General features: G+C 34.3%; 1 protein-coding gene across 1 annotated transcript in view; it reads right to left on the reverse strand.

Annotated features, from left to right (window-relative positions):
* Positions 1-7535, reverse strand: part of LOC110447323 — a 40646-nt gene extending 33111 nt beyond the window's left edge. Inside the window, exon 1 of the mRNA XM_021492931.1 lies at positions 7196-7535. Coding sequence (XP_021348606.1) covers positions 7196-7406 — 211 coding nt within the window. The 5' untranslated portion in view covers positions 7407-7535. The remainder of the gene's footprint in view (positions 1-7195) is intronic.
* Positions 7536-12291: the final 4756 nt, after the last annotated feature.

The following is a 12291-nucleotide window of genomic DNA, read 5'->3' on the forward strand; positions in this document are numbered from 1 at the left end:
GTCATGCGGAGCTTTATTTGACTTCTACTAGCTGTTGAGAGGAATTTCTTCCTCAAATAAAGATAGATGTTCCCATGCATAACTACTTAAGCCATAGTAAAATACCCGCGTAATTTATTTAGCAGGTTATAAATAAGAAAACAAAGATGATATGCCATTTAATAACATTCTGTGATGCTGTGGGGTGGCTAGACATGTTATAAACAGTGAACCTTAAAAGAGTGATAATGTTTATAATATGAAGTTTAAGTTGATTTTATGGTCATATGTCTGTGGTTTCACACATATTTAAATGTACCAGTATAATATGCTACTCGGACGTTTCACCATAAATTTTGGACATTCCCAAAGCAACTCTCATCTACTTTTGAGGCCGGTATACATCTCCACACATAGTCAAAGAGAAATTAAGCTCCGCATGACCTAGGCATATAAATGAACCCTAATTAAAACATGTATGTCATTTCGAAGCATTCAGTGAGGTAGCTAAAGAGATTGACATGTTATAAGTCCAGTGAGCTATTTTATAAAGACATCAGCCTTAATGCTTTATTATTGACTACGTTTTCCTGGTTATGTACCTTTCAAGAACCTAATGTACAAGTTCAATACAATTGTATTTTTAAATAACATATATATATTTTGATTTTTAATGAAGGATCTGTGAATATGACTTACCAGGGATTGAAATTTTGGGTGACTATTGCATGGTTTAGGAGGCTTGTTGAACCTTAACACGTGCACGGTTCGTTAGACAGTTACATATGTTAAGACACAGCCTGCAGCAAAAGTGTTGGCCATCACTACGAAATAAATGTTTGATCTTCATCCATATGATTCATTATCAAAATTGCTGCGAATACTTAATTCTAAATTAAAAGATGATATTTCTATCTTCATAAGGTCATATTTAATTTAACTTATATACATATTTGTTAATGTGTGATTTTAAAACACCTAAATCATGTCTTATGAGTTTATTAGACAATACGGATTTCAGAAAGTCGTAACGTTTTACATAGAGTTTTAGAGCCAGACATCCGTTAATGTTGTATTTCAGGTAAATTTAATACAGGTAACTATCATAAATGTGTTACTTGGTACTATATGTTTACGTCATGCGGTGTCGAACCTTTCATGATGGTATTGTGAAATACCCATTTAGCCTATAATCTCAATGGTAAAATGTCAAAAAACTGGGACATATTCCCCCTTACTTAAGTTCAATCTTAAAGTAAGAGTATCGAATAACCAGACCGATTCAGGTATCCAACACGGATTTATATACAAACAAAACATTTAAAGAACCCGTTCCTCTTAGATGAATGACTAGCCTGTAAAATATGAATGAATGGAATTTTACCCAACTTATTGAACTATGCAGACAGTTCAGCTGGGTATATATTGCAGATACAACGTTTTTCTTTGAGTATGTGGCATTTGTTATAATAATTCGTTAATTTTAATCGTACCCTTCCTATATTCTTAAGCAAACCTTTTTACGTATTTCGTTCATCACATATTCAATATGACAAGGGAAGATTTGAAATATATCAGACCACTCATGAAAACGCCCACGCAGCCTTTTACTATATCAAATACTACATAGGAATTCTATAGACACGACTGAACCTGCTTATAAACATATTCAACATAGATAAGTTAAAACATGAACCGTTTACAAAACTGGTAACGAAATAAAAATGTTATTCATGGCGCCGCGATGGGTTTGTTTGCGATTTATTAGCATTACAATAACACTAACCCTGAACTAAGATAGCGCCATTGACGGGATACGCTGTTATTTGGTGTGAGGTGATTTCAGAGGTGTGTTATTTTTCAGCCAATCAGATTCGTGTATGTGATATGTCCTGATCGAGTTTGGTGAGGTGATAGTGACCTAGATACGCGTGTTTAGTGCAGTGTGTCTTATATGCACCATAAATAGTATAAACATGTTTAGATATCAGTTGCAGGGACTTGTCATAGCTCAGCGACACAGAAGTCATGGTTGAATGGTTTATGATTTTGTAGATTATCAAAATCGAAACCCAAACACATATGTATTTGGATCCAAAGAATAACCATCAGTTAAAAACTATGAAATGATTCATTTTTAGATCTGAATTAAAAAAAAAAAAGCGTCATTAGGAAATGTTACTGTTTTTGTCATTAAGCTAACAATTCAGCTTGGTGTGCCTTTACCTTAACGTCCTTGAAGTAGATGGTACAAGGTATCGGGACCAAGGTGTATAAAGATTTGTCAACTTAACATGTAAGCTTAAGTCTGAACATATTGATGTTGTTGTTTTTTGGAGGGTTTTTTATTCATTTTAAATCCAATGATGTATATATTTCGATTTGATTTATCCTCATTAAGAAACGAATTTATATCTAATTTTACGTTAAATATTTGAGTTAGCTAACAAACCTTAAGTCTGACACTGCTTATATACAAAGTATTGCCTGTTTCATGTAAGTGTATCTAAGTAGATTATACAATATCTATAGTTCAAAATTCATTATCGATTCTCCGAAATAGGTATAATTATCATGTATTTCGTCTCCGTCAAGGAACAGTTTTTATTTTCTGAGATAACTTTGAGAATATCTTATTTCAAAACTCCTACAATCTGTAGTACGTTTCACTAAGCTAGACAAAACGGCTAAGGAATAACACAATAAACCCGAAGCAAGAAAACGCATATTTAAAAAAAATAGCATTTCGATACCTTAAACCAAAGTAAGCACTTATTGCACTATCTGGCTATTTCGTCCATTTGGACTCACTATAGGTTACGGAAACCTCGGAGAATGACAATTCCCCAGCAGAGACATCCATCTTGTATCACTAGAATACGAAGTAATCAAACGCTAATTAAAACAAAAATGAAGTCGATGAAGAAAAGCAAACAAACCTAATAGGAAGATACAAACAAATCTAAAGAATATGTCATATTAACAAAACCCCTTTATCTGCCAATTAATAAATCTACGCCGTGCTTTTCAAAGCAAAGAAACATCCGCGAGTTTGCACATGTTGGGACAAATTATGCATAGCTAGCGATAATTTACATACCCCATAAAAAAGATGTCATTTTAAAAACGTATTACTCAGGATAAGTGTGTACCGCTTTGATGAACAACTTTATGTTTATATATAGCAGAGGATTAATTAAGATATTGGATGTTTGCCAATAGATGTACTGTCGTGCAATGTGCAATTTCCTTATATTGTCATTATTCAGAACGCAGGAAAACTGTGGATGTGCTGGTGGAACCGAAGACACCAATACCCTGAAACGGAGACGAATCATTAGCGATCATAAAGAAGTAGTTTATTATTTTCCAGTTCCCAGACGTTGCAAAAACACACCGCAAAGAAACAATTCAAATTGCGTCACTTTTCCCTTATTTCAATTTTTTGTGACATCAATTTAGCTAATGACGTTGAAATGATTCTGACGTCACAATAAATCGTTACCCTTCCTTAACATGAACTTTTATGCAATGCTTCAAACACGCTTATTGTAGCTTCCTATAATCTATTTATATATCTCAGCATTGATATACACGAGATAGGATGAAATTACGTATTGTGTATTTCACCCGAGTTCAGCCGAGTGTTATATCCTACATATAAGTTGTAACATGCAAAGCGGTATATCGAGTAAAGGTCAAACTGGACTCGATGAAAACTAACTAGCTCTGCATTGAGGGTGAAATTTCCTAGCCAAGTGATAGAATTAACTTCTTAGCCGTCTAATGCATTCAATTTGTTTGTTTTTGTCTCGTTGGTTTTTGCGTGCAGGTGGCACATTAGTCGCCTCATACGACTCCTCGACTGTTTCGTGTTGGATACAGCGATTCTTTCCTGATGTCCGCGAACTTGTTCGACTGTACTGTTGAAACATTTTAAAAAAACCAGTCAGACCGACAAAACAAAATCACAAAAACAAAACAATCTGTCACAGAGTGTGGCGTAGATATTGTAGAACCCGTGTATAAAGGTTACACCTACAGTAATGTCAGCATGTTTAACAGCGTGTCACGTGCATAAAAACACCTACATCGCTTGCTGTATTGGTGTCATACAGTACTAGCCCCATGTATGTCTGTATTGTAGCATTGTCTAAATGTCGCAGTGTTAGTCCATTGTTTCAAGTAACAGAAAAAAAAGGGAAATTATGTGTATGTATGTTGGTGTCGTTGGCGCCGTGCTATGTATAACCGGTATATAGTTAGATCTAGTTTGGAGGTCGCGTTCCCACGGATCCTAGTCGTACCGCTTATATCACACGTATACCTACTACATACATACACAACAACCCATACACAATGTATTGATCGTTTTTAGGATGAATAATACTGAAGGCTTTCTAAATTCTTATCTCATTTTATATCGCATTAAAACGCGTCCACAATAACTCCTTCGGCATGTCTATTACGGTGTCGTTGCATTTGATCCTTCTTTTCAGCTGCAATGGAAATTTTACGGGTCCAAATGTTTTGTGGTTTTCATAAAAAGTGAACACTGTACACCGGGAATCTTTCGCCCAGCCAAATATTTAAGCAATGAATGTTTTAGCAAATGCTGTTATGGTCCTATAACACACATCATATGAAATATAAATGCGTCGAAAATGTCCAGGTACATAGCATGTATTGTTACAAAAGGCGCCTCTAATGAGTTTTTTGTTGTTCATGTTTAAACATAAGGCAATAACCATTGGTTATCTTAAATTGTGCAATCACACTAAAATGTCCAAACATTGACAAGGAAGTAAAACAATTTTCCAGACAACCTTATGACAACAGACTCAAAAGAGGGTCATTTAGGATCACAATTACTATAATGGGGATGGTTGTCAATTTCTAGATTTTAGTCCTTTCGGTGATTTCCCAAAAATAGAAAACGCAGAAAGGGGATGGATGGTTTTATTAATCTTATTCATGGGCGGTTTTATTCACAATATAGCTTCAGAAATCCTGAAATACAAAGCTATAGTAAACATTGCTAAATATTGAACAAAAAGGTGCGAATATGTATGAAACTTGTGCTACTCTTCAAATTATGTCATAACTGCAACTGAGCATAATTATTTTAACATATGTTTTTGAGTTGATGGATATATTTCCATTGTCATTCTTTCACAAGATACTGTTAAAACAAACATGACACATTTCATTTGGAGATAAATTAAACATCCTATATAAACAGCTGATAAATCCGATTTCTGTCAATGTACCACAGTGTCAGCACAGACGGAAATCTAAAAATTGTAGACATCATAACAAAACAAAAGACATCAAAAACTTCCACCAAATACGGGGGCCACAGAAGGGGAGGTGTATGTGGAACCCGTTCTATGTTAAAACAGTTAACATGTCACCATTGATTCGGTTCTCGTGAAATCCTTGTCTTCTTTGGAAGGATGTGTTCTCTATCGACTTATCCAGGGTATCTCCTTTACCGGGCATGCCTATTTATGATTTGTAACTATAAGTATATATATTCTCAATGTGTTTTCCTTCATTTGACAGGGGACAACATGACATGAACCACATGTGGTGTAAGGAATGTTTAGCCCTTCGGAACACAAGGTATTGCCAGATATTTTTTATCAGATGCTTGTGAAGGTTGTTTGGTTGTGTGGTGGTGATGGTGGAAGCAGTGTAGGTGGAGAGCGGGTTGTGTTTCCGTTGAATTGATATTTATTTCAATTTGCATTGTGTCTGTCAGTTTGACATTCGATTTCTAACGTTGTCCTTGTGTATAAACGATTTAACCTAATATGTTAACGATGTGTTTGTGTGTCCTATTATTGTTAACGATATGTTCATTTGTGTAAATTATGTGTTAATCTGTGTTAACGATGTGTTAATTTGTGTAAATGATGTGTTCATCTGTGTAAATGATGTGTTAATCTGTGTTAACGATATGTTTGTGTGTTAACGATATGTTTATTTGTGTTAACGATATGTTTATGTGTGTTAACGATATGTTTATTTGTGTTAATGTGTGTTCACGATNTATGTGCTTATTTGTGTTTACGATATGTTTATTTGTGTTAATGTGTGTTAATGTGTGTTCACGATATGTTTATTTGTGTTAAGGTGTGTTAATGTGTGTTCATGATGTGTTTATTTGTGCTTATGGTTCTGATTCACCACCTCTACCCTACACTATCCATGGATAAAAAAAACCATTACATTTTGTCATGTGATTACTAGACGCACAAGTCAAAAAGTTACAATCGATACAATGTAAATACTTTGTAGACATATACATTTCTGGCTGATCGAGTATAACGGTATACATATACACTAGCTCGGTTTTAAGTGACATAGTACCCACGAGATAATACCCTAATGTAAACATGCCCTGTTGGGGTCAGTAGGCTCCGCGACACACAAAAGACCAATGATTTTACGTTAATCTACGTGCATTACACATACGACTTATCGGGCACGATAAAACTTAGTATATGTTTAGTGAATTTATCAAACCATATCAGTTACAATATGATTAAAAATTCCTGTCTGTATACCGTATTAGTGGCCCATCTTTTATATTCTTGGTAATTCCCCACTAGGCAAGACTGTAAAAGTCACTGATTTATATTTTAAGTGCTTTGCCTTTGATTTGAAATTTGAAATTTAATCTACCATGATCGTTTTTAATCACTTAATTAAAATAAGAATTCTAGAAACATTATAGCAACATGAAAATGATTTCCATGTTATTGATTCCTCAGAATTCAAATCACCACAAAATTGATACATATCATGTTACTACATACCTACCCTGCTAATTACTTAGGAGCCTTGTAATATAGTATAATATAAAAGTTATTTATAAATTAAGAACATAAACGTACATGAATTTATTCATGTTTTGTTACCAGTTGCTGATAAACAATAAATAAATAAACATACACATTTCTGTTTTAAGTATCATGTTATTATATTTGATATCAATATTAGTTAGTAATATGTGTATATACATGTAAATATCGTCACAACATCGAGAGCTATTGCCAATCCAAGCGTGTCTACTTTACACCGGCAGGAGAGTGCATTGGGCAAAAAACACGACATGTGTTTCCCGGGGGCTGTGTGTTTATAGCGCTCTAGTTTAAAGTCGTGATAGTCACTTTGTTTTACCTCGTGATTACCTGTATAATACACTCACCTTTCCCAAGACACCGTCTAACACCTGGTTCTGTTTCATATCCGCTGTCGACACCTCGTGTTTGGGATTGAGGAGACACATTTTCCCTTTTATGTTGTATATCCTTTTCTGATTCGATCTTTCTGCCTTCGTATCCCGATATTGCTAAGCACGTTAGAATGAAAATTGTATGAAATAATATCCTCAATCGACATTTCACTAATTTTGTCATGATGTGTCAATGTCGAAAATAACACTGTGTTCAGTATACACCTATAACAATTCACCTGCTGGTGATCCACAGATTCACAGGTAATATATTTAACGTGTGTTTAACTTTGTGAATCACGTGGTTTATAAAGGGTATGGAGGTCATACAGCTATATTCGGCTTTTGTAAACACTTACGTCATGATCGTGGTAAAGGTTTTTGCGGTATACAGTCGTGGGATAGACACACAAATACGACGTACCACGGTGGTCTGACCTTTTCATCGTGAAGCCTGGCATTTGCAAGTTACATTTCAAATGTACAAAATGGATCAAACCAAGTTCTGAAAAAATACTGATAATTTCAGATTTCAATAGGTAAATCATAGCATGAATACAAAATTGAGTACAGTACATAGACAACACAAAGATTAACAGGATAACACAGTTATTCAGATTGCTTTGAATGCATGACCAATATGTTATCCGATGTTTTGTGAATGGCAGGGGGCATTTCGGGAAAGAAAGGAAATTGTTCGTCAGGCCAAACTTTAATTCTCGTCAAATAGACGAGCCCGTTGCAATACAAATAACTAGTACGATAAATAAGCAAGGACGACTATTTATAAAGAGTGTTTGACAGAGCATTAACGCTTAACGTTTTCTGATGTGTAAAGTGTCAATCTATAAGGCAGAGTGACAGACAGGTTATTCTTTGTTCGTGGTGTATATCTAGACGTTAGACTCAGTCAACTGTTCAGAAACTAAAACATAAAATCATTAGACTATGTTTAATTGATCACCAACCCAGATGTTCACCCTACAATGTATCCTTGACCCCAGTTCATTCTAGCTCTATCAACTTATCACGACCCTGATATCGTAAATATTTTATTGATATTGTTGTTTGGTTGAATAAATCACTCTTCTGAATTTTATTGAGTTGATTTAATTCAATTGAATATGTTAAATCAGCTGTAAATAGAAAGCTACCACATTTGCATATAGTTAGACGTTTAGGAAAAATTCTTTATAGTGCGTCACGTTAAGCTAACAAATCTTTTAACCAATTGAGCACGAATGGTGTTGAGTTACCAGCAGTTGCATGGCATATACTGCTGTAAGTTTTTATATTTTTCTAAAACTTTCAAAAGTTTATTACATGCATATATATGCAATATGTAACAGAAAGATACACATTAGTAAAATATTATTATCTTATATATGATATCCATTAACCTTTATAAATCTATTACTTTTTACATTTTTAGTTGTTTCTTATAAAAAAAGTAATATTGAAATTCAAGGAATTAGAATTAAATTCACAACAGGCTATATTATGACATAAACTATTAACCAATATTTTACTGTATGACCCTGTGTGAACCTTGTTTGTGGATAGTCAGTAATATTCCACAATACGCTGTATTATAGCATATATCTATAGTCTGCCGTTTGGCCCTCTATGGACAAGTTTGTTGATGGTCATTTATATTTCGCGATATTTATTTATTTTATTGGCGATGAAAGAACACATATGTATCATGATTTTAAATACTTTGCAAAAATCAACACGACCATTTACAAACTAGCATTTTGTTATTCTTTTTGCAAATCTAACACCTTAGCGAATGTGTCGCTGGAAGAATCATTGCGAATATAAGTTTACTCAAAAGTCAGAGTAGTACAGCATTGGTACATGTATCATATAGCAGTGAAGAAATAAAACTAATAAAAGCGATTTCTCAAAGACCCGATCCTGGTCTGGTGACCTCCGGTTTCTTCAGTAATAGTGACATATTTTGTTATACGTATTAATACTTAAATTAAATCACTTGACATTCTCACATTAGAGTACAAATATTTTTGTATTCATCCGGAGCTGTCAATATGTTATCTTAATTTCCTATTGGTAAAACATACATGAAGTGCATACAGATGAGCGGGTTATCGCCCTTATCGTGAAACTTGATCTAAATCCCTGCTTTGATGCCGTTTATTGTTTTGCGTATTTTTAACAAAACATCTTTAGAAGAATGAGTGTAGCTTGTTTATATTTAAACTTAGTGTTGGACAATGACTTAGCAATACCCCTACATATCCTCCTTTAAAGTATAAAATGCAACGATGTTGGCTTAAAACACAAAATTATAATCTTACTTTCGGAATAACACTATCAAATGATAAGCAATGTATAGAGCTAATACTGTGGAAACTGCCAACAGGACAAGTTGTTTTTTTATCCTTCCTTGTTTGGTCACGTCTGGTCTATATGATCTTCCCCATCGATGCTTCTTACCTCCATCATAAAATAGCTGATGGCATGTTTTAGGTCACCAGCAGAAAATCCCAACCCATCAATAATGATACCAAAAGCCTTTCTCACTGTGGTATTTCTATATATCTGTCACTGTTTAATCAGATTTTCTGTAAAAAAGACGGCCCGATATGTTTAATGCATCATAGTTTTGAACACAACCTACTTCAAAATATTGCCAAAGTCAAAACTTTTGAAACGGTGTACCAGATTATTGCCAAAGTCATCATTTTTGAAGCGGTACAGCAAGTCTAAATGATTCATGTTTTCGTCATCATGACTGCTGTTTTTCTGTCTACTTAGCCGCTACCATTTCTTGACCAATGTCCCGCCTTTGAGTGTAAGAAATAAAAGTGTTAAATCTGTTCCCAGTGGTCTTCCGAAGCAAGCATATCACTTTGACACTCTTTGCATCAATTGTATTTCTTGCACATATGTTGCAAAATTGTTGACTTGTATTAACTTTGCTGTATCATTATCGGAAGATATAGTCGTAAATGACTGATGGAAAGTTAATGTATTTGATGGACTAGTGCATGCAAAAGCAATTCATTTTTAGCTGTTTTGATATCAGGAATAATATATAATTGTTCTATAGTAAAAAATGGAAGGGGTTTAAAGTTGCAGCCCAAACGGGCCTCGATACCCGCCTTTTTCTGCTAGCTATTGTAAAGTTGTCGTCTGAACTTCATAATGATAATATCAACAAATAAATCATAACAAAGAGGATGCAGTGATAGATTGGCAGACAAAGGTTGAAAAAAAGCGCAACAATCGAACTAGAGTGGGGAAGTGGGTTTTTTCCAGTAATTTTGTATTCAATGTTGTCGGTATGATGGCAATCGTGTGTATAGTTAACCCGTTTTAAAGATAAATACCAGATTTTCACGAAATCATTGAAACAGTGAGTTTAAAAAGGGGGAGAACACCAATTCTTAGCTTTTGTTAACACTAAAATAATCATTCCACCTTGTATGAAATGACAATGTAAAATAATAAGGAGTTAACCCCAATTTTAACATAAATCACGATGTTACAGTGTCTATTTATTATTTGACATAAGCTCCAGTAATAATTCCATTTTAAGAAAAACGGAAATGGAAACAGTTTTTGGAAATGGTTTTATTTAACAAAACAAAAACCATATTCTTTAAACAATGATGTGATGAAATTAAAAATAATCTCTATATATTTTTTTCGTTCATCTAAATTTATGTCAGTCATATTGTCCAATCCATTTTCGAAATTTACCGATGCAAGTTGGCAATTGCTTATTTGCGTTGAGCATTAAGAATGATCTTTTTGGTGTTGATGATTTTGTTATCCTCGTTCAAAGCTAGATCTAAAGATGGTCAATTTGTGTTGGTAAGTTGGCATGTTTCTGGTCAAAGGTTAACAGTGAGACTGAAGTATTCTGAAGTAACAAGCTTGGGGAGGAAGATGAATTGTTGTTTTTAACTTATTTAGTTATTTAAGTAGTGTTATGAAATAGAGGATGCGATTCAGAATTCGGAAGCATTCAGGACCCGTATTCATGAAACCGTTCTTTTTTTTCAATGATTTGGAAAAACTTTGAAGTGACTTAAAGTCGAATACTGTTTTCAATATTTTCATTTGACGTTTTGATCGTTTGACATGATTTAAGTGAGTTACAAGAATGTTGGTTTGAGCACAAAATCAATGCTTGAGCATGAAAACGGATATTGCACAATCACATGACGTAACTAACCCTTATCAGTCATAGTTTGGGTGATACCGACATTGCTCCGACCATGCAAACAATGTCTACCAACCGACACAAAAAACAACTCTGCTTATCTAATTGTTCTGGTGATTTGATAATGATGAATGTGTGTTATAATGACAGAAAATTTACACTTAGACATCCTGACAGGACCCCAATTGGCCATTAGTTAATAATTGTCATTGCTGGAGCCGAATTGTTTTTAGCTTTTGATTGACAGATTACTTAATAATTGTGTAGCGGTTGACATTTCATTTCCGATTAGTTTAGGCTCGACCATTGCTTCTGTAGTTGAAACCTTGAATTGTTGTGCCCTTTACAAGAAAGGACAAGTAAGTTTTTGTTTATTCTGTGCCTAATTGATGCTTAACTCGTTCCTATATATTGAGTGTCGTCTACTTCCTTACATCAATATGAAACTGGCACAAACTTTCATCCAATTTTACTTAACTGAATTCTTCGAAAGCGGCGTCCATTACATTACATATGATTTAATAGCTTTGTAGCCGTTCTGTTGAATTCAATATCTTATGTGCACCTTAACCTCACCTCTGTTTTGCCATGTAATCTACCATATTCAGGAAGCCATCATGACAATCTGCCTTAGGGATTGCCAGAAACAGAAATATTCCTATTTATGGTGTAGGGGCAGTAACTCATACTGAAAGGCATGGAAGACTTTTACAAAAAAAGAATGATTAGCATTTGATGGAATGTATTGAATATTTCGAGCGATAATCTCTCTGCCATGTTGGAAGCCGCTACAAACCCGCAATAAAATGTACCCCCTCATTATAATATCTCATTGAAAATCCGCCACGTGACGGTGCTTCACCAAAAAATGAAT

This window comes from Mizuhopecten yessoensis, unplaced genomic scaffold (assembly GCF_002113885.1).
Source record: "Mizuhopecten yessoensis strain PY_sf001 unplaced genomic scaffold, ASM211388v2 scaffold3311, whole genome shotgun sequence".
NCBI lineage: Eukaryota > Metazoa > Mollusca > Bivalvia > Pectinida > Pectinidae > Mizuhopecten > Mizuhopecten yessoensis.